This window comes from Melanotaenia boesemani, chromosome 16 (genome assembly GCF_017639745.1).
Source record: "Melanotaenia boesemani isolate fMelBoe1 chromosome 16, fMelBoe1.pri, whole genome shotgun sequence".
Taxonomy (NCBI): Eukaryota; Metazoa; Chordata; class Actinopteri; order Atheriniformes; family Melanotaeniidae; genus Melanotaenia; species Melanotaenia boesemani.
Window position 1 is genome coordinate 13,036,945 of NC_055697.1, and position 23,756 is coordinate 13,060,700.

At 37.9% G+C, this 23,756-nt stretch overlaps 1 protein-coding gene across 7 annotated transcripts in view; it reads right to left on the reverse strand.

Annotated features, from left to right (window-relative positions):
- pde10a (phosphodiesterase 10A) overlaps positions 1 to 23,756 on the reverse strand; it is a 63,772-nt gene that overhangs the window by 17,437 nt on the left and 22,579 nt on the right. For 5 of the 7 annotated variants that reach the window (XR_006013177.1, XM_042009954.1, XM_042009953.1 and 2 more), the window contains one exon: positions 8,259 to 8,390. Coding sequence is in view for 6 of the 7 variants with exons in the window: in XM_042009954.1 (XP_041865888.1) it covers positions 8,259 to 8,390 (132 nt within the window). In the remaining variant the exon portion in view is untranslated. Of the gene's footprint in view, positions 1 to 8,258; positions 8,391 to 19,802; positions 20,420 to 23,756 lie in introns of those variants that run through there. The other 2 variants (XM_042009955.1, XM_042009956.1) reach the window with 2 other exon arrangements.

Sequence of the window (23,756 nt, forward strand, 5' to 3'; positions counted from 1 at the left end):
AATTGCCACTCTGCCTCTGTTCCTGCTCTGACGGGCTACCAGCCTAATTCAGCCCACCTGGTTTTTCCCTGATTGCTGCTTGGTTTCTCTGCACTACTTAGTCCCTCTTCAGTTTCTCCCCCTCTCCAAGATTATCATCGCCAGCACCTCGCCAAGTTGATATCTAGCATTCAGTCATCTCCAGATTGCCTACTACTTTCGCCCTTGGATTACCCCTCTTGCCTTGCCCTTGTCGGATGCCTCTTGCCTGGTTTCTTGGATTTCTGGATTCTGACCCATGCTTTGTTTTGGACACCGAGCTTGCCTGACGTCTTGGATAAGTACCCCAGCTGTCTCTGTGTTCTGACCATTGCCTGCCTACTGACCCTGATTTTGTATTTTTCAGCATCTCCCCCTTCCCCATGACTAGACCGCTTCTTCCAGCCTTGCCGGACTCTTGCCCTCACAGTCGCTCAATACAAATGCACAATTCAAACCAGTATATAATATGCAGTTTCAAAGCCAACAAATATCATCATCTGTGCAAAATGTTACTTTAGTAATTTGTTTTGTGCATAGCGCAAGTATTGCTATTTCAACTAACAGTTCAAAACAGACAGGTGGGTTGTTTTTTTTTTTTTTTTTTTTTTTTTATTTTTTTTTTTTTTAAATAGCTCAATTTGTCTTTTTTCTTAATTGCATCAAAATGAAACCTCACTATTCAAGCAATAAAGTTTAACTCTACAAAATTTATTAGCCAATCAAAAGATGAGAAGAAAAACATCAACTTGTAATTGTTTGTGATTACACAATGTTAAAATGTCAAAGTTATCTGATATTCTCCAGTTTAAACTTTAGTTATTTTGGGTGTAAAATAGTACCACATGTTGAATAAGAAGTCGCCAGTTAATGTTTGTGTTTACCATGTATGTATGTATGGAAGTAAATCTGTGTCATTGGATTTATAATTTTACAAGCCTTTGAATGTATACAAAACTTTTATGTAGTGAAATTGTTATAGCTTGAGAACTGAGAGAGCAGTTAATCTTCCAACCATTGGATGTCATATGTTCATGATGGCTACCTAAATTATTTAACTTTTGAACCCTGAGGTGGCCATCTAAATTTTCTTCACTTTTGTTTGCAGAGCACATGCAGCAGTGGGTTTTCTGGATCCATCTTCACCTCAGAGTCCTTTTTATGGAGCATTGTCTGAGTGGAACATTCATTGGACTATCACTGTGTTGATGCTGAAGATATCAGTTGAACGTGCATATTGGAGATTCGTAAATGCCATGCTCATGCAACTTGGGTGAATCAGTCTTAATGGACTTTGAATAGATGCTTCTTGCTATATTGTTTTGCTATAGCTTGTATGACACTTAACTAAGCTACATATAAGTAAGTTTTTGTACTATGGTATATTTGATTTATTTTGATATTAAACATTAGCTTTTTTTTTTTTTTTTTTTTTTCTTCTTTCCATTAGTTTTACTTCATTCACATGTTGTGGAAATTTGTGAATCTTCAGCCACAGTGTGTGGAGAAGTCATCTGTCTAGTTGAAGATGGGGACTCTTTAACGAGGGTAGAACAGAAATCCATGTTTTTTTTGTATCTGAAATGCACTACAAATATTTCACTTTTTTTTTTTTTTTTCAGCTTTTGAACTTTAAAAGTGTCCAGCTTTAAAGCAACAAAGCCCACATTAGGAGGATGGAGGGTTGGTGGTGGAATAAGTCACATAACCCTTCTCATGGAGTCATCTGTGAGACGATTGTTTTTCAGGTCATTTTCTTCTACACACATTAAGTTTTGGCCACTAAAACTACTTTGTTTATGCTTAAGAAAACATCATGGTGTTGTTTAAAACAAAACCACCAATAAACCTGGATTCTCTTAAAGTCAGAGTACATTACAAGTTGGGAGTGAGACAGGGTTCTAGTGGTTAAACATTATCATTACGCATATTTGTAAAACGGCTTATTCTGATGACTGGGCTGATTAAATGAAACAAAAGCTTGCTCCAGAGCAGGTCTAAAGTGACACCTTCCCTGAGAAATTTTATTTTACATTACAATACAAGTACTGCAAGCAAAAAATGTGAGGAAAATATAAGTTTGTAGTTCTATGAACCAACAGACAAAGCCTGATGGTCATGCTTCAATGCAAAGGTTCCTGTGGACTGATTGATGAGCTGCGATAAATGATTTGAGGAAGCATCCTGAAGATACAAGCAGCCCTGAGCTGCCGTTTTTTCCTTTGACAGGAGAAATTTTGCAGTCAGCTGAGGCTGTGTACAATACTTAACAGGTCCTTTATTGATCTGCTGCGACAGATACAGTCTCCCACAGGACGGTCCGCTAGCAGTGACTCAGCGGTCAACATGTGTTGACCCAGTGGTCGACGATATGCAGCTCCCAAAACCAGCAGTCATCTTCATCATCGTGTGCCATGCCCTCATTTACCAAGATTTTTTATTTATTTTTTTTTATCTTTTGGGTCATCATACAACAACTAACCTAAACCCTAAACCAGTCAGTCCATTAAAGTAGGGTGAGCGCAGGTAACACATAGAGATCTTAAATTCAACATAATGCATATAACACTGTGTTAATTAAAACCGCAAAATTAGGGCACAGCAATAAAAAATAAAATAAAAAAAACAAAAAAAAAGAAAACCTCAATGTTAAATCAAAAGAGAATTCATGTCAATCTCGACCATAAATGTCCCTCAGCACAAACAAAAGTACCAGCCATTGCGTCCTGTCATCTCACTGAAATATACAGCCATTTATAACTGTAAATGTGGTTTGAGGTACCAGTGAGGAAGAGGACAGAAAGACTTTTTTCTATATTGCTCAGCCTAACACTGAATGTAATATTGCAGTCAATATAAAATATTTAAATGAGCTATTTAAAAAAAGAAGAAAAAAAGGATATTAGGTAAACTATTGGGAATAAAATGTTTTTTTAATTTTTGATGAATTTGTAATGGATAGTGTGGATTCAATTAATTTAAAATTATCATTCTGCATAAAATACTACAAAACAAAAAAAGGTTTTCATCTCTCAAATGATATTTTGCAACATGTAGCAGTACCCAAACGATATTAAAGAAAACATATCTACAGCATTTAAATGCAAGAAAGTGAAAATAGGTAAATATATGAATTTATAAAAATTCTTAATTATTTATTCCAGTAGAAAATAATTTCTTATTTTTTGATTTGGGTAAAAGTTTTAAACAGTTGATTTGCAGATTATTCTTAAGATTTTGTCAAATCTGAACCCAGTCAAGTGAAAAATGACTGGTGAGGCTTGGAAAAAAATCACACTAATGTTTAAATTTAGTTCAGGCGATTAAACTTAATTAAAATTCATAGCCGATAAGAATGAATGCTGCTGATTACCAGCATTAGGACTTTGGAAGGTGGGACTAATATCTTTGTTTACAGACGAGAACACATTTTGTACTTTAACATTAAAAGAAACAATCATTTTTATTGTTTTTCAGACTACAAACTCAACTGCACCCACCAATTCCCACAAAAGAGACCTCCTCCTCCTCCTGCTTTCTGATGGAAAGCCCTGCAGGTGAGCCAGCTCTCTTATCACAGTTGTGGGATATGAGCTTCTGCTACATAAACACATCTTTGTCTGCCTGCGACCTGCCTCTAAACACAGCTCAGTAAAAAACAGTATCAGCTGCTCGGCCCGGATCTACCACTCTGGTGATGCGGCAAGAAAGACCAGTGACTCAGTCGTCCACAAAGTTTTTCATTAATAATCAGGCAGGCAGTCCAACAGGTCGAGGATTTGTTGCTTTGTTAATGTGATTAGTTGATTAAGTGGGGAAAAAAAAAAAAAAAACACAAGTAACCACAACATCTTATCCAAAAACAGAAAAAGAAATCCAATCTAAATACTTCCTGTAACTTGTTTCACAAATTCAAGTCAAGCATGTGCTACATTTCTATTTACTATCCATAAAAACGATACATTTTAATATTGGGTTTGATAAAAACCAATAATCTAAAGTTCCCACCAAATTTTCCTTTTTTTCTTTAGTGTTTTAATGAGAGAGAAACAGAATCTAAAAACAGTGCATCTATAAACAATGTATAAAAATGTAAAACTCTAGCAACAACAATAAACCTTGTGAGAGTACTGACTCTTCAACCCATCTTCTGTGAGCTGAAATTTCAGAACTGAAAGCCTCACAAAGTCTGATAATCAGACACAGCCGTTGTATATACACTGTGTCTGACAGTGTGTGTGTTTGCGTGTGCTGTGCTGAGGCCACAGACGAGTGTGGCACGGCCTCTGAATGAGCATGTCAGAGAACTTCAGATTTGTTAATTACTTTGTAACAAAGTGTAGCGTGAAATAAACATTGCCAGTGGGACACAGGTCATAAGAGGTGTGATGGTTAAATGACAACAGCAAGATTCTGGGAAACTGTGTCCAGGATGTCGTGCGTCAGATCAGCTCTATAACGCTTTGTTGACAAATCAGTCTTGACACATAAACATAAACAGTACTTGCTTAATATAAAAAAAAACCCCACATATTTGTAAAGTAAGAAGAAGAAGATTAAGCTGAACAAAAACTCTTCGAATGTGAAGGCTTGTTCTGGAACTACACGCTGTAACTCGGCCTTAGCAGACACACACTCGTGTGGTGATGCAGACAAACTGATTTATGTAATCCAATGTTGTCCATCACATGATAAGTGAGAACAAGACTAGCTGTAGGGATTGCTTCCAGGAAGTGGCGGTTATCTTAGTGACGGTCACATGATGACAGGTCCTGCTGTTTCAGCTGCAGTCAGACAATTTTCATAGATCAATCTGATCTCTAAAAAGTGCGACCTCAATAAAGAAAATAGAAGTAAATATTTAGAATATATTGCTTCACTTTAATCAGGACTCCAGATAAGAATGACAATGCAACCTTAGCACAAGGTGGGGGATCTACAGAAAAGATGGGCCGATTCCAGCCATTATCCCAAATCACTGACAAGGCTTGTCATCTGAGTGGATGCAGCCACCAAGGGGAAGCTACAGAAGAGCTTCTGAGTGGTGCCAAACTGTCTGCTCATCATGGTCAAGCAGAGGAAGAAGGCTTACTGAGATCACTGATGGGATGTAAAGATCAACCCAGATGGGAACATTTAGAAAGCTGTCAGGTTGATTGTATAAAGTGACATTAAATTAGGCAATCTATTTTAAATCTTGGGAACAAATATAACAAAAATTCAATAAAAAGTTGTTTGCTGATCCCAGCTTGTTTCCCCTTTTGCACTGTTTTCTTTTTACTTACTAACAGAATGAATAAAAAACTAAAATGCTCCTTATACTTTACCTTGTTTTGCATATTTTACTAACAAACCCAGAAACTTACATGCATCTGTGCTGTTGATATTGCTCAGAGAAGGAGGAAGTGCGGTTCAGAGTGGGAAATTAACTGAATGTGAAGTTTCAGTTTCCATTTCACTGTCACAACTGGATCATTTGCATGTAAGGCATTCAGGAAACACTAGTAAATGTTAGCTGTGTCTTCCACCACCACAAGCAAATTCTCAACTGAAAAACAAACAAACAAACAAACAAAAAAAAAAAAAAACAAACACTGCAGTAAAATGAGCTCCATAATGACTCAGCTCATGGTTATGTAAGGCTAAAAAACCCATATGACATAAGTCTGCACTTCATTGTTTATCGCCAACCTCGGTTAGCATTAGCCCAGCTCCTCTGGCTCACTTCACATGTTTTGTGTCTATTAGCAGTAAATACAAACACATACTGTTTATTGAACCATTAGTCATTTAGGGTTGACTGTTCACTGGATCATGACAATCTAGAAATGGAAAATAATTCTCAATATTCTATCTAGAAAATGAAGGATTTTTTTTTAGAACGAAGGTCTTTTTTTTATAGAATGAAGGTCTTTCCTTTATTGATTTATTCATATTTTAATAAAAGAGTAATTGTGAAGAAAGTGAACTTTAGCTCTGTTTCACTCTCTTCCTCCATCCAATAACCACTTTACCTGGAGCTTGATGCCTATAAGAGGACTAGTAATATAGTTAGCGTAATGTTAAACCACTTTCCAAAGCATGTTACAGCATTTAAAACAATCGGTGGTCTACATGTATTTCCTGTCAACGTGATAATCATATGTGAATCTTAAAACCTTTGTTACACTTCTTATCCATTACAATGAATAGAGCTAGGTTAAGAAAATCAGTTTATCGACTTGAATCAATTCAAATTTAATTAGTCCAGTACTGATTCATAAAACTTGAGAGAATTTCTTTTATACCTCTCTTGTCCTGTGAGAACATTTGAGTAGTAATGCACTGCAGGTTTTTCAGATCTATTAATTGCTAGTTTCTCTACAGTGATCACAAATATGTGAGTGTGTATCTGAACTCTGAAAACTAAACCTAAAAATACAGTCAGCAGTCATGTTTATTAGAAATGGATGAAAGAAACAAACATTTACCCTTGTTACTGGAATAAGGTTTACTCTTTTTATACTGGGTCTTTTTGAGCATTTAAAAATTCTAGGGGCTCTTGTGCATCAACGGCCAACATCATCAGCAACCAACATCCACAGCAGGTGAATACAAAAGGGCGTCACATATATTATCATAATCAATATTATTTCTCATACTCTTACAAATGGAATAACAATTCAGAATTCTATTATTTATGCAATGCATAAACTTAATTATGATGTCCAGCGTGACATCAAGACTCGCAAGGTACTGTTTTGGATTGGTTTACCATTATTTTATTTTATTTCTTTTCCGCCCTTTTTGTTTGAATATTTTCTACTTTTGTTATATTTGTTAATTTTGTTTGTATTTGTTTGACTTTCTGTTTTTGTTTTGCACTGCAAATTCTATCACAATTGGCAATTTATTAAAAAAAAAAGGGCCCCCGGTCAATTTCCGCACATCAGCATCTGTTGTAACAGAGTTAAAAATTTTAAAAGTCAAGGGTGATGGGAAATGATGTTAAAATAACAGGCTGTTCATTCAAAAGCCAGCCATCAGCAGTCAGACTCTTCACTGTTCAAACTTTTGCTTAAGTCCAATTTCACATTTTTAAAATAAATATTTTTAGGCTTTTTGTTAGGTTTTTTATTGCTGTCAACAATTTCTTTAAACAAAATAGTTTACAGTGTTCAGTTACAAGTTGAAAGAACTTGAGCTTTGCATTGAGGGATTTTAGTTTCTGATGTAAGAACTGAAAACTGATTAAAACTAGTCAAACACTTTGTAATTTTCTGAAGTTTCTGCTGTACAATTAAGATTTAAAGAATAAATGTTCTGCTTTGCACAGGCCTCACAAACTCTAACATTAGTAATTCTAGGATTATTACTATGATGGCCTCCAATTGATATCCATCAAACTAAACACGCACGCATTCATGCGGCATACGGGAAACAGTTTGGAAGACAACAATAAACTTGAGAAATTAGCCTCTACATGGCAGAAACAAACACCACTGCCCAAATACCTCATGTGGAAAGCAGTTCCAAAAATTCGACAAAATCTATCCTCTGCCAGTTTCCTCCTTCAGCACACCCACACCCCGAGCCAGCACAAACCCCCCACCACCACTACCACCACCATCATCCCCACCCCTCCCTTGGGCCCCCTTCAGCCGGCTGCATGTCTCTAGAGGTCGCCTCTGACGTCAGCAGCTTGACTGGGCAGAGTGCCAGCCCTGTGGGCTCTTGATGGATGTGGTTGGTCTGAGAAACAGTCTGCTGTGTGTGGAGTGCGCGGCACAAACTCAACTCGGCTCATTCAAACACATCTGATGAACCGTAAAGACCTGACAAGTTCGTTCCCTCTCCGTGTCTTTTGTCTATCACAGACTCGATCAATTATAAAGAGAAATATACGAAGATGAGCGATTTGTACTGCAAATGGCTGTGATAATAAATAGAACCCACAGAGCCACACTCCACCTTGGCTCTGGTTATCCCATGGCCTTAAACAGCCAGTTTTTCATTACAGTCACGCAATGCTGCCTGTATTTGTGTTTGACTAATCAAGACCACACATGCAATTATGTTACTTAAAAAGTGCAAACATTTAACCAAAGCAAAAATTTGACAGAAATTACAACTCAGCATCAATGCAGCTTGCTGAAATCTGCTGATCCAATCATAATGTCACAGTGATCCCGAGGACTGCTGCAGTGTCTGTGTTTGTATGAGTGTGTGCATGTGTGTGTTTGTGTGGGACAGGGGTTTACCTGCAGGCCTGCTGCTGGTCTTCCTCTTCAACCATCTGTCCAACGTCTCTGCACTCACACTCTCCAACACAAAGTCATCCAGCATCTGCGGGTGCAGTGAGAGGTAGGCCTTCACTTTCTCATCTGTCAAGCCTGAAGAGCAAAGAAGCAAAACATGTGTTGGTTCTCAAACTGCGCCACTTTGCTCGCAATTAAGCAAATCTTTGGGAGATACTGCACAAAGCTTATGAAAGTGCTAGAAAAGTGTGTTGGACAGACACAAAATGTTGTAAGAGGATGGAAATAATATCTCACAGTGATCCACTGGATAACCCAAACAAACGCACAGGCCAAAAACAACTGAAAGTCATTTGTTTCTCTTTACTGTGAGGTGAGAGCAGCAGCGATGGGCCCTAGGTTCTAGCTAGTGCTACAGCCAGCCATGCTCGCTCACTTGTGTTTACTGTAAAGCTATATCTCCGAGGACAAAAGCCCCCAACAGAGCCAGGAGGATAAAGGAGGACTCAATTGTACTTAATAGGCATTTAGGTTCTTGAGAGCTCGCTAAGTGCTGCTGTTTACTGTCTTTGTTGTCAGGGAAAAAAGCCATTTGCCAGATCGTCGTTCAGGGAAAGTTGTTTTTAATACCCCTACTGGCGTCTGAGAAGCCTTCATGATGCACTCAGAAGCCATCATGTTTGGGTCACTCCTGTGTGTCCACAACAAATATGTGAAACCGTCTTGAGCTGTCATTTTATCATGAGTGAAGTCAACACAAATATTAAACAGAACAAAAAGTAAGAATTCCTGGAACAGATAAACATATCCAGTGGAAATGCTGAATTAGTGTTTTATAGTAAGTTACACAGTAATTACACAAGTTACCAGGAAGAACACTGTTGTGTTCAGACAGCACTTATCATTGTTAGAATGTTTTGTCACAAAATGCCTGGTTATCTGCAACCTTAGTGTGTACTCTCCTCAAGTATTAATCACAGCACGACATGCAGCTGGAAGGCACACGTGTTGCAAAGTTGGGAATGAATGGATACAGGCGCTTATGATCAAGGATGGTGCAGACTTGGCTGATTTGCCAGATGACAAAATATTACTTCATGCAGGAGTCAAGCAACAAATATTACTTTATTTGCAGATAACCTGTCCCAAAACTTGCAGCTGAGAAAAAACTCAATTAATTAAAAGACTCAGAGCTGTGATGCACAACTGTTGATCTATTCCACCAGAACAAACCATTTGATCCTTCAATTAATGGATCGTCTGCTCTGGATGTTAGTGTATATGTGTGTCTGTGTGTGTGTGTATGTGTGTGTGTGTGTGTGTGTGTGTGTGTAGGTTGCAAATGAATAAGGCGAACTGAGGTGGGGGTAGGTTAGGAGGGGATGGTGGGTGCTGCAGTCTGATGCTGTCCAGACACGAGACACAGCTCTTCAAGAGCGCAACGCCTCACGAGACTCCTGGCTGGCTCTGACGCACATCGGCAGAATACTGCTTAATAAATCAGAAAAAAGTTAAGAGGCAGTGGAGGCAGGGTGAAGGTAGCTGCAGGGGACAGAAAGACACATGGAGAGAAGTAAAAAAAAAAAAAAAAAAAAAAGAAAGGGAGCCCTGCAAAAGACCCTTACGACTTTGTCCTATTTGAAACACAAAGAGTGCTCTGTAGTTAGTGACACTAAAGAAAAATGAAAAACAAGGACGCAGTGTAAATTTATGAATACAAGTTTTGTGTCAAAGGACTCTGAAAATTATTTAGCAATCATATGTGTGCACATGAACAAAAATAGACAAATTTCCCATATCCATGGGGCAAAAATAAATGGCAGTGATCAGAAATTTGCAGTAAACATCAAGAGCCTTTTGGGATCCACGTTTTGTGTTTAAAATTACACTTCCAAGCTAGAAGAAACATGGAGAGAGGGTGTTTATGGAGGCTAATCTGCAAGGGAAAGTCAAACAATGACTTTCTCGAGAAGCCACTGTTCTTTCTGACCTTTAACTCAAAGATGAGCTTAGAGAATGACAAAAGAAGCTTCATAAAAAATAAAGATAACAGTATCTGTCAGCTGATAAGTGTCAGGCCAATGTGGGCTAAAACAAAAAAGGTCAACAAATCATATTAAAAAAGAATAAAACAAACACTGTTTTTATGTCTCTCTGTGGTTTTCGAGTCACCTAACCTGTCGAGGGCTGACAAAAGCCAAGGTGAATTTGTTCCAACCAAAGAGATAAATCTCTGGTTAATTTTAGCAAGAGTTTATCATGTTTTTGCTGGTGACTATTTCCAGGAGTGAACGAACACAGATCTAGTGCTCTAGTGAGAATCTGAGGCATCAACATGGCAAACATTACTGGAACTCAAGCACACCAAATTACAGACCTCTATAAAAAAGTTAAGAATATGTTTTTGTCTGTAGACTGTAACACAGGAAAAAGATGATATTTTGATATTTATCATTACAGTGTTTGTTTTAAGCAAGCCATGATGTTTTCGTAATGTAGTTTTAAATGTCTAGACTTAACTTCATCAAACTAAAAACACAGTGAAACTGAAACCTAAAATTGGGTGTCAAAGCATAATAACTCTAAATCATCAGCAGTTGAGATAGAAGTCAATCTTGATGGTGTAACGCCACCACGGAAACAGCTCTAACACCCATATGCAAATTTTTTGGACCCTTAAATGTGAAAGATAAATGATTATCATACTAATAACAACGAGTGCATTTATCTATCAGCACCAGAATAACTTGTGCACAATATTTTAATCTGTAAGATTTTTGAATGCGAGTCTATTGTAAGTGTGGTGTTTCAAAGCTGAAATTTAGCAAAGCTCAGTGGATACGTCCACAGTAGCTTCATTACTGAGACTTGTTCGCTGTGTCCATCTAATATAAAGCCTAAAAACAGATATACACGTTTTTATTTATTGATATTTTAAAGGGCAAGAAAGGGTCACTAGAAAGAAATGCAAAAGCAAAGATTTTTTTACAAAGGTTAAATCAAGTATCACATTTTCAACATTTAAACTTTTTTTTAGGCAGTGCACACACAGATACCATGAAGCAATTTATGCAACTGCTCCAAGTTCAGCTGAACAGCACTGGTAGAAGCCGCAAAGATAAGTAGGATAATAAAACAAAAATAAAATTAAATATAAATAACATAAACCTTTATTTAAGTGTTTTATGTAAAATAAGGCAATGAAGTGATTGGCTTGGCTCTGCATCTGCCAAATTTGGACTATATTTGGTGGGGACTGAGGTCACTTTTTTTTCCTCTAAATATTCCTGCTATTTTCTGCAGACTCTGATTCTTTCTGGAGTCTTTAGAGTCATAGCTCAACCTAATGTGACCGCAGTGACACTACAAGTGGAGGGATATGCGTCAGTGTCCTGGGCCTGCGATTGTGGCGGCTAATCAAAGGTGCAGCCAGATCTGTCCCACATGCTGTGGACCACAGTGCCTAACCCCACTGGGAACCACATGTGCTCGCTCAATCAGAGGACAGACTCTTGTGGTAGATGCAACAGCTTGGTCACTGGTTTGACCAGGGAATTTTTTTCTTTCACCTTGCCAGACCTCAGTGAAAATTTTCCTTCCCACTCGGGCAATGCTGCAGAGGGGAGCGGCGTCATCGTGATAAGCAGAAATGTTTCAGAATTAAAGTGATGGAAAAAAATGTCTGACATGTTCAACATCAACAGTTCAAAAAGTAAGACCAAATCTTCATCATCTAAGAGGCTCTACTTGAAATTCTCAAAACAGAGCTAGTCACTGAACTTCCAGCCAGAGCTAAAAGTCTTTCCACAAGCATCTAATTATATAATATTGGCTGTGCAAAGTACACAACAGAGAGTAATTGCCATTTCCTCAACATGTTTGTAATGATGCATTTCAATGCTGTCCTAAAGAAAAAAGTATCAATACCTTGATACAAAAATTCTCAAAAGCAAAATCTGCCCTTCTAAATCACCACTAGACTTGTGCAGTGGTGTATTTCTCTGCAGAGACTCTAGTGGCTTGCATTGTCCTTGCTTTTACCTATTTTTCTGCAATCAAGATATTTTTGGGCTTTAGTCTGTAGTCAAAGAGTGTGTAGACACAAGCCAATAACAGAGTGCAGGTACATGAATAACAACACAGCGATCAGTTCAAATCCCTGCCTCCTCTCTGTGTGCTCGACACACATTCAGGCTCCCTAAACAAAATGAGGATTTTCCACATAAATAGGACCCTGTAGAAGTGTGTTTATTTCTGCTTTAGAACATAGCTGCTGTGAAGAAATGTGTAAATTATGTTTTAGTTCTCTGATGAACTCTTTGTTTTGTGACAAGCTGCAGATAATCACTGCACTTCCTCCTACATTACTGTAAGTGGATGGAAATATCCCATGTGACTATTATGGCTTAACATGAGACATTACTAGCAATATTAATGCATCAGAGCCTAAATAGGATTTTATAGTTGTTGCTAATGATATGGTGCAAGTTCCTCTTCTGGTTTAAATACAATTAGCTTAGTGGTCCAAACCTAAGCATCAGGTTGTGGGTCTATAATGGAAATAGGAAAATATTTACCAACTATAATTTATTATTTTGATTTTTTTCTGTTACGTACCAAGGGGTCTTCACTAGATTTGTTTATTTTTAAGCAAACCTTTAGACAAACCTAAAGGTGAGAATTGGTTTGTTGTGTAGCATGCTTGTAACTGGCTGAAGCTCAGTTGGCAGAGATTTCAGTGGCTGACTCAGACTCGGGCTTCCTGTGTAAAATCGTGGGTTCGTGCAGTGAGGTATTGTTGCATAACACTTATCTTGACACCACACCCTGGGACTGGGAAGGCAAGGGCAAACCAGTAACCGTCTGTCTGGGTCTCTGCACTTTCACATATAAATTTCACCATGAGACCGCCCCACGCTTTATGGAATATATGTTTACAAATAACATAGACCGGATATATTACTATATACAACATCAACACCAATTTGTGGTATTAACGAGGAATTTCAGGTATCAAAACACCCTAAAAAGAATTCAGAACAATAAATTCTTGAGTTACAATTCAAGATTATGAGCACTTTTACTAAGGAAATCAATTTGGCATACCACGATTTTATATGGAAAAGTTAACAGCTTGTAATGACGCTAAAAACAGCAGTTAACTGCATCTTACAATAAAATTGGCTCTGATTATCTTTTTAATGCTGTGCATTAACATAGACACTTCAAAAGAATGGATAAAAGAAGCACTGGTACATAATTCTGACAGAGTGAGATATTATATATGAATCATAAATCAAATAAGACACTTTGCAGGTCAGCAGTTACTGAAAGGCACACAAGCAGGAAAGCCTAAGAGAGTTTCTGTTAATGCATCTTTGAAGACGAAGCTTCTTTGTATAATGAAAAAATATAAATATCTGACCCTCCTGTGAAGCAAGTTTGCATATCTCAGGTCATTCACAGGTCTAAATAAATTAACCCTGCAGAGTTAATGTTGTTGGAGAATGTAATCTTCTAAAAACAAATGTGTTATATGTTGATATCGCAAAGAATTTCAACTTATCACCTCATGGTGATAAAAAAAAAAAAAAAAAAAAAAAAAAAAAAAAAAAAAAAAATTACTACTACTACAATATTGAATTTCCCTTTGGGATTAATAAAGTATTTTTCATTTCATTTCATTTCATTTCATTTCATGGCAGGGGTTACTGGTGTTTAGGTTGTCGTTACAAGTACAACAGAAACTGTTTCTGAACACACCCATTGATGACGCTGCATGTCGATTCAAACATTTACAGCAATTAATGATCAAAATTATTGTGTCACCAACTCGTTATTAGGGGAAGTTGCTGCATGGAAGGTGGCTTCTTTTCCTTAAGAAAATGTTTTTTGTCAGTTAAAGTGCAAAATGCACATTTTCAAGTGTTGTTTTTATTTTCTCCGTTAAATAGCTTCTAATAGATCTTAAGTGAGCTCCATGCCCAATTTTTTGGCCTCAGCTTGAATATGACAAACCCATTATTAAATGAGTATATCTCTGCAACCACAAGGCCCCTTTTGACTAGTTTTGTAGTCTTAGTAAAGACCAATTTATGCTCAACGCAGAAGATGGATATGCAAATGTATGGACAGTTTTGTCTGTCCCCTGTGTCAGTTACGCATGTAATTTGGTCCGTTTGCACGAAGCTTAGCTATCTGTCGCTTGATTGACAAAATGGAGCAATGCCACCGAAAATTGTGGGGGCAGTGCTGAGCAGAATAGCTGACATGAAGCCAATGAAAGAAATAAACCAGAGAAGAGGAGCAGGAAGAAAAAAAAGCAGAAGAAGAATGAACTGTCAAAATTGCGTGAGTTTTGAGAAAAGGCTATGTGAGTTGGGCGGTTGGAAACAACTTTGTAGAGGTGCATTACTGCTGCCAACTGGTGTCTGAAACTGATGTTGGACTGTGGGAGTGAACTCTGAATTCAGCACTGCCCACTAGTGGAGGAATTGACTTAACAACCATGGCAACGTAAAACATGCATGGAAGCATTAGGATAGCGACGTTTGAAATGCACATCCATATTTATGTAAATAAGGGAGCATAAATGGAACTCAAGGGGAACACCTGTGAGATTTGTTAAGATTTGTTTAAATATCAGCATACTGGTGAAGATTAAATAAAGATGGCGCATTGTAAAAATGGAAGTTTCAGGCTTGCCTAAAAAACACCACACATACAAATGAAAAGGAAAATCCATTTCCAATTATGCAGCTGTAGCTCTAAACCTCTATAAAATCATAGTACAATATGAGAACATTATCTCTGCAAAGGCCAAAATGGTCATTTTGGCACAGTTTGTTCTAAACATCCCAAAATTAGAGGAGCTCAGAATTTAAGAGGTTAAGGTGAGGAAGTTTTTGTTAGGCATTTCTTGACAAAGTAAAGGTGTCATTGCAAAAGTTGCTAAATTTAGCTGTATATTTGTGAAGTTGGTGTCACTCATTTTGATCAGTTGTATTATTAATTGAAGCTCTGAAATATATGCACTAAAGTGCACCATTTTTTGTTTACATTTTTTAATCAGTGGTATTTAAAAATGTGTGCTTCATATGTAAAAACATGAATGGCTCAAAAAACCATGACAGTTAAAATATGAGCTAAGAATTAATAGTTTCACGAGAGGTAGCCAGTGTTCAAGCATATTTAAGAGACATATTTTAGCATGTCAGGTTATTCAGGGAAATCCTTTCCAAAACAGAGTTCCATAAGTCAACTGGCAGTTTTATGTGGGTGTGTAGAGATGGTGGTTGAATTTAAGGTCAGAAATTGTTCAGAGGATAGCCTAAAGCTGTTTGAGGGAAATTCAAATTACACAACAGCAGGACATAGATTTTTTTTTAACTAGATTTCTGAGCTGAGAGAAAGTCCATGGAGGGAAGAAAGATACAGACGTTTAGTGTATCCTTTAAGTCTGGGTCATTTATTGATTCAGTGCATTAATAATTAATTATTATATATAAATGCTGTAAGATAAATAAATTCCGGGCAGAACCACCAATACAAAAAGACAAACAAATAAACAAACGACAAAAAAAAAAAAAAAAAGTATCTATTTTTTTTATGTAGATGGAGTATCCCTTTTCCCCCTTTTCCCATGCTGAAGCGGTTAGCTCTGTAACAGTCCTGAACAGAGACAAACAGTGTCTTCAGCCCTCCTATCAGACATTGTGGAGCAGCAATGTCTACAGCAGAGGCCAACACAGACACTGCTGATGTTTAGCAAGCAAGATGTTCCTCCTCTGCAACACATAGATGAAAAATGCACATGAGAGAAAAGGGGAAAAGACCACTTCTCCAGAAGCACACTCCTTCTGGCAGATAGTCAAGGGCAAGCTGCCAAGGTACTACTTTTCACTTTCCTGACATGAGGCTGATGCAGGAAAGGGGAGGGGTGGGGAGATGGTGGGGGACTGCCGTTGGGTGCGTGCGTCAGCAAGTCCGCCTGGGACTCCCTTGCCAGGAGGTGGGGAGAGCATGTGGTTCTTATCTTATCTATGGAAGGGCTGGAGCACAGCATCTGAGGCTGACATTCAGTGAGCAGAAGAGAAGCGAACACTGAAAATGAAAGTGCTTTGATTCCTGCTGCTCACCTCATTCACTCACTGAGGCTGTGCAGGTGGACCTGGCCACATATGTGTGTCTTTATGCAGATGAGAGATGAAATTTACAAAATCACTTGCCCATCCCAGATGATGGTGAGGTTGACTGTGAAGCTGAAAAGCTGCAAGTTTACAACTTACACTTAACACTACATTATATGTGACATGTATATATATATAGTATGTATGGTTGAAATATATGTATATATAAAAAATATACTATATAATAATGAAAGGATAATGCACAGGGTTATATGACATAGTGTCTTATAATGTAAATATCAAGATGTGAAGAAGTGTAAAGCTTACCTGGCTATATGTAAAGGCTATTTATACATGGCATTGTTGTTTTTTCTTTTTGTTTTTTTTTTTTTTTTGGCTTTTAAAATGTTTTCTGTGTTTTATGTTTTCTTATTGTACATATAATTCTGTTGGACCCTAGGACGGTTAGCTGTGGCTTTACTGCAGGTAATGGGGATCCAAAAAACTAAAACTTGAGAGAGAAACACGCAGAATAAGATTTCCATGGAAATGTAATTTGTATTATTTCCACCTGCATGGTTCAGGTCCTTAAGGCAATAAGGCTAGGGGCTATTAATGGCAGACTGAGATGTGGATAAGGCATGTCGTTTGATTTACACCTTAATAGTGCAATCGTAGGTGAGTGTAGTTAGAGACACGTGGCTGAAGAACAGCTGAAAGCAGCCGATCAATCATAAAATGTTGCTGATGATGAACATTTACAGTAAAGCTGTACTTGCTGCTGCCTTGGATTTAGCATCTTGCCTGAACCAGTGGTTTTGATGTAGCTGCCCCCCCTCTTCCCAAAAAAAGCTACATCAGTAATCAGGGGGTCATGTTCCCTACTCCACATCTGGTCTGATGCTGAACTCTGCAGCCGCTCTGCAGAGGGGCCTGTGGGGACCTAATAATGAGAACCACAGATCCTCGCTTCTTCTCCACTGCCGGGTTCTTTTATGAGGCTTGACACAAGGACAAGTTGTAAAGAAATCTACGTGCATGTGGCCTTTTCCCATCCTTTCAGATATCAACCCATGACAAGCTGACAAGGGGTCAATGGACGCCTTGAGGAGAATGTCCTCCGTTTGTTCAGATTCTGCACTGTCCCCTGGCACCGCTCCAGTCCTGTACAGTTTGTGATATATACAAAATAAAGGTTTAAAATAAACAACAAGCTCATTTTCTTTGGTTTGAATTTCCTGAGAAATGTTTGAATCAACACTAAAGAAAATTCACAACAATAAACTATTGGGTATGTTTCTCCCAGGCTGGAATTACCAAATTTTTCAAATTTCAATCAGACTTTCAATTTCATGTTCACTTCTATCAAGCACAACAAATATTTATACATTTAGTGACTGTGCTGGGAGAAGTCCTCACTGTGTCAGAGTTGGCATGCTGTGGGGCAGGAAATGTCTAGTAGGAGCACTTCCTGCCTGACAATGCAGCCTTCTTCACCGAGTTAAGCAATTCGTCGACAACCAATTGCGTTTGAAAATGCATGAGAGATCATACTAGGGCTGACCCCTACTGACCTCCCACACTGACCCCAGTTGTTAAAAAAAAATACACACACATGTGCATATACATTTTCCAAACTGTGATGCAGAGCTATAATATCGCAGGACTGATTTATTGCTTACAACTATATAAGCAAATTGGGAGTAAACAGAGTCAACATGTGGTCTTGACAAACTGTGTTTTTCTCAAGGGTGGACTGTGTTTGCTGGAAAGTCCAGCAGCCTGTGCTATTTCAGAAATTACAATGAAAGGAGGACAAAAGTACCAGATTGCTAATTGGCTAAATAAAATATTTTCCCATGCAGAAAGCCCTCCATTACATTGTGTTAGATACATTTAAAATGATCTATCACATGTCTAACATTTGTAGACAGCACCACTTTGCTATTAAAATATGTGGAGCTGATGATGGCGTGTACTCTCATACTTGGATGTGCCCATGTGTTATTGTTACCATGAGAAGACTTGGATAGAGTATAATCAAATTATCCAAATACCAATCAAAAAGGAAACACGCAGGCTGAAGAAAAAAAGTTTGTCAATTTAATCCTACATTTAACCCAGATTAACGGGACAGCTGCACAACATTTGGAAAAATGAGAAGCATATATGAGAGCTATGACGCGCAAGCAACTACAACAACTCAACAGTCCATCATGAACTTTCTTTTGCTTGTTTTGTGAATGAGCACTTCATTTAAAAAGGGGTACACAGAATACACAGAATAATCCAGCTTGCAGTAATTATCATTTCAAGGTACTCATCTTTTGAAATCCAAATTCAGAAAGGGTGGAAGCATTGTGAAATCTGACATTCATGTCCTTTTTTGGTAATTATGAGGGCAGGATACCTACATATGGTCCCTCAACAACACATTCCATCACTGCATTTTACTACTTTGTGTGTATTTTGGCATCATTTAGAAATCCCAGGCTCCAAAATGCTAACTTGTTATTACAGGGTTGCCTCAAAAGGTCACTTCAGGTGCCACTGAAACAGTTTCAAATGCTGATATTATTCATATTGTCCAAGTTACAATAACTGAACATATAAATTACAACAATGATATTATGAAAATGTAACACCAGATGACATTATATATATAACATCAGGACTAAGTAGGACTAATATTATAGGTCTTTGTTCTGCAGTCATTGAGAAATTTTCTAATGTTTGCACCAATTCTTTTCCCCTTTTATAACCATTATGTTCAATTATGAAGTGGACCGCTTTGAAATAAATCTAATAAACAAAGAAGTGACCTATCAACTATTAATTTCAGCATGCAAACAATATATCAAAGCTATGGCATAGAAAAAAATATTATGACTGTAAAATTTTATGCCATTTGAGGGCAGTAACTTGAAGTAATTATGGAATGTAATATCATTGTTAATATACTCCAATAACTATCTGAATATCAATCCTAAACATTGACATCATCCTTAATATTTTTAAAGTATATATTTTTGAATGAAAGCCAGAATTGTGGTCTTTCTGCACTTTCTGACTTCCTTTTTTTATGCCTTCTCGCGGAGCTGCTGTCTGACAATCCGAGGAGGGATCCGTAACTATAGAATTATTTTTGTCTGCAGAGATTAAAGCTATATTCACGAATTTCAGTCTTTTCGGGCACTCCAACGAAGTCCACACCCCTCTAGATCAGCTTCTCATACTGTCATTCATAAAGTTGGGTGAACAAATAAGCAAAATAACGAACCCTTGCAGGAGCGAACATCCCAGCTCAGCCCGCGTTTCGCGATCAGCTGCACAGTTAGTCAAAACGGTGCGCACTTTTTCGTAAATTCAGCTATGGTTTCTCTTTTACATCTTCTAAGTGTGTGCCAGAGATACTTACTTGCACCAAGGAAACAGTCCGTTAACCTTCTGAAACAGCTTGTTGAAGACGGACCATCTTCCATGTCGGATTGTGAGCGCAAAAGGAGAGAGAAGCCACGGAGAAAAGTGCGCCTCTGCAGCAGCAACTTGGTGCGTCTGGGTCCAAAAAATTAAAAAGAAAAAGAAACGAAGAAAAAAGGAAAGAAAAAAATGGGGGAAAGTAAAAAAAATAATAATAATAATAAAAAATAAATAAATAAAACCTAACAAAAACAAAACAAAAAATAAACTATTCCAGGTCGCGCTGAGGTGATGATGTCCTAAATGCTTTGAGGCTGTGCAGGGTTTCGGGAGGGCAAGGAGAACAGTGTGCTGCCGCCCCCCCTCCCCCTCCTCCACCGGCGCTATGACCCAGCACCGCTGGCCGAGGTTAGCTACAATCCGTCCGCCTCCCCGGCGTGGTGGCTCCGCTGTGGATGCGCAGCAGCAGACTGAGCGGAGAGCAGACGTCAACGCATAGATGCAAAGAGAAGGGAGTAAATACACACATACACTCACACGATGAGGGCGGGAGCGCGCCAGTGTCACTTCATGCGCAACAATCCTTTGAAATGTTCAAAATAAACTCCCAAAAGATGACTGCCGCAGTGACAGCCTTGTCAACAAAAGCTACTAAAACGAGCACATCCTGTTTAAGTTTTATCAAGCACCGAGCCACTTTCAGTGATGTTCACAAAGACGCCAAGGATGACAGCGGAGTAAAATGTATGCAATCTCGCAAAAATCAAAAGGTATTTGGTTAACGATATGGCCGAGGAGCGTCTTTCTGTATAACAGCCATTTGAAAGGACTGTCGTCGTCGTTTCCGGTATTTTTGTGCGCTTGACGCGTCTAGCCAGCTCTTGACGTTGCTGAACTGCTGTTCCTGTTCCTGAATTTGGCCGCGTAAAAGGGGCCTTGCCATAAGCTCAGCGCTCTCCAGGGACATGCTGCTGCTTCCTGATCCAGTGGTCAAGGAGGAGACGGCGACAACCTCCACATTTACAGCGTGATATGACAAAGCAACTGACTACCTTACTATAATATTTTCTGAAAAGGTGCACAGTTTCCAAGAAAAAAATAACTAGGCTAAAAAAAAACTGACCAGGCAATCACACTGATGTACCCTTTTCCGAGGTATTTAATTTCTGCTTTCTTCTTGAGAATCCTGATCTCTGGCCTTGTAAGCAGAATTATCGGTTGAGTATGCTGCCAATTTTTTATTTATTTATTTTTTTTTTAATTTCATGTTTTTTTTTTTTTTGTTGTTGTTGTTGTTTTTTGTTTGTTTGTTTTGTTTTTTATTAATGGACAATGTCCAGAAAGCATCTTGATTCAGAAAAGCTTTGAACACACTAGGGATAGTTCAAAGCTGATACTGTGCCTAACGAAAATTAATGCAGAACTATAAATTTTTTTATCAAGTTTGAGATTTAATTTAATATTCTTTTGTCTGACACAAATAAGATTTGTACTTTTGTGTGGATTACTTCTGGTGTTTTGGCTCCTGATTTAATGCTTGCAGACTTGCATTTGCTAAAAGAATTATTTAAATGTATTTATTTCTCCATCTAACTCATCAATACATTTACATAAATTAAAAATGTAAATAATTTCTGGAACTGGCTCAGAAAGGCAGTTCAATGCAATACACCCCTTTACAAAGGCCTAACTCTGCAACTCCCTGCAAAGACTGCACATCTGCAGTGCTGCTGAAATATTTAGACAGTCCCAGAGTAGAAATGTGATTCTATAATAATAATGCTAATAATAGTGACCAATGCCATTGTGACAGTAATAAAAACTGATCAAATTAACTCAAATTTAGCTCAACCACATGAACATTTTATATTCTGAACTGAGTGGAGAAGATAATTCAGGAAAACATTATGCAATTATGCACAATCATTTGACGTCTACTGTGTTGAAAATTAGGAGATAGCGCAACAAAGATGTGAAATCACAGAAAACTGCAGCACAATGATGCATCATTTCATTTCCTTCATTTTACAACAATTCACAGAATGAGCTTGATGTTTTTCTAACATCTTCAACACAGCATTTTGTTCTTGTCAACTTTATAGCTTAGATCTTAAAGCTAGAAGAGGAATGCACCACGGGCCATGTTTATGTTTCTACTGCCAATATGAAAGCGACACATCATTTATTCACAGGGCTCTGGTAGAGCAAAGCAGTTCTGACGTGGAACTAATGTTGGTTCAGATTACATGAAAATTCTAATTACTTGATAGTAAATCTGTTTTTCAGTAGGAATTGTTAAGGCGAGGACACCAAGCCCCAAATGAAGTGCACCTCCTATCTCTACAACCTTTGCAGATGTGTGCCTGTGCTATCAGCTCTCAGAGCAGCTGAACGGTTTTGACTCTGCAACATGATACAGCATAAAGCATGCCAGACTCCCTCACGGCTGAAGCATCACATACTGATCATATCGAGACAGAGAGAGGTGTGGGAGCTGTGGCAGGCTACATCAGCAAGTGCACTATCAATCACTTGCATTCCTACACTTGTGAGCAGCTGGCCCATTCAGAGGTCATACACAGCATAATGGATCCTCTCTGACACACTCTGTCACATTTTCCTCCATTTTAGCTTGATTAGAAAAGCCCTTCAGTGTAGAAACAACACATTAGTTCATTTCTCATCTATGTCGTTGCCTTTTCATTGTTTCTGTATATATCTTTTCATGTGAAATGCAGGTCTAACATCAATATCTAATGCCCAGGAATCCAGTAAATTAAATGCAAATGGGATGGGACAAAACACCTTTTTATAATACTTAAACATCATAGAGACATCACATACTCCAGAATTCTAATTTACGGAATATTAAAGAGATTTTTTTATCAGATTTAAAATGAAACATAAATGCAGCAGTTTGCAATTAAAGGCAAACAGAAAAAAAAATTAAATCATATATTAAAAAAAAAGCTACGAAGCTGATGAAGCTCTTCAAGCTCCTTTAAAGCTCACCTCTGGGCCCCTCTCTCTCTCTCTCTTCAAATAGCTTGTGCACAAAAAATTGAGATAGAACACATGTATGATAACCTTCCCTGAAAAGTTCATAAGTGGAAGTTTATGAGCTAATGAGAGAAGAGTTTGGATGGAGATGTAGCGAATGCAGTAGATCACAAAGGATGCCAGAACCCAGTGTGATCGACTAGTGAACCTATGATCCGCAGCCCTCCAGAATGGCAAAGCAACTGCTTTTACGTTTGATGAATTACTGCATAACAAGAAGTAACTGACCAGCCTGATCTACCATTGCAAACTGATATCTCAATTGTGTTTAAATTAGTCCACGTGCTGTGGAATACACCTAAAACACCATCTAAGAAAGATGACCTAAGACATGGTTTGAAGGGGAATTGTTTGCTTATCTCAGGTTTAAAAAGGCAGCGAAACAGCAGTGTGATTTTGGCAAATCTTGAGCTGTCAGATGTTTGCTGTACTATTTTAAGTACACACAGCAATCTGCATTTTGTCAGGGACAAGTTGGTGGTTGCTGGCGAGGCACCCGGCATCTCTAGTGGATAAATAAAGCATTGGTTTACTTGACACAGTGCATATAGTTCATGTCAAATTTAATACAATTCCATCTGATATTAGGACATTTTAGTATACTTAACTAACACCAAAATCCCTCAGTGGTACTGAACATTTTAATAGAAATATAGTATAGAGTATGTTCCATGGATGACTAAATGAAAATAATTATTTAACTGCTGCTTTGAGATCCTAAATGTATTTATTGAAGTTTTATAGCTTTGATACTTGTTTTAATTGAATTGTAAATTTGGGATAATTTTCTTCATGATGGTCCAAAATAACAAGTTAGTCCAATCCAAAAATATCTAAAAAACAAACAAACAAACAAAAAAAAAACCCAAAACAAACCACAATCATGTAAAAA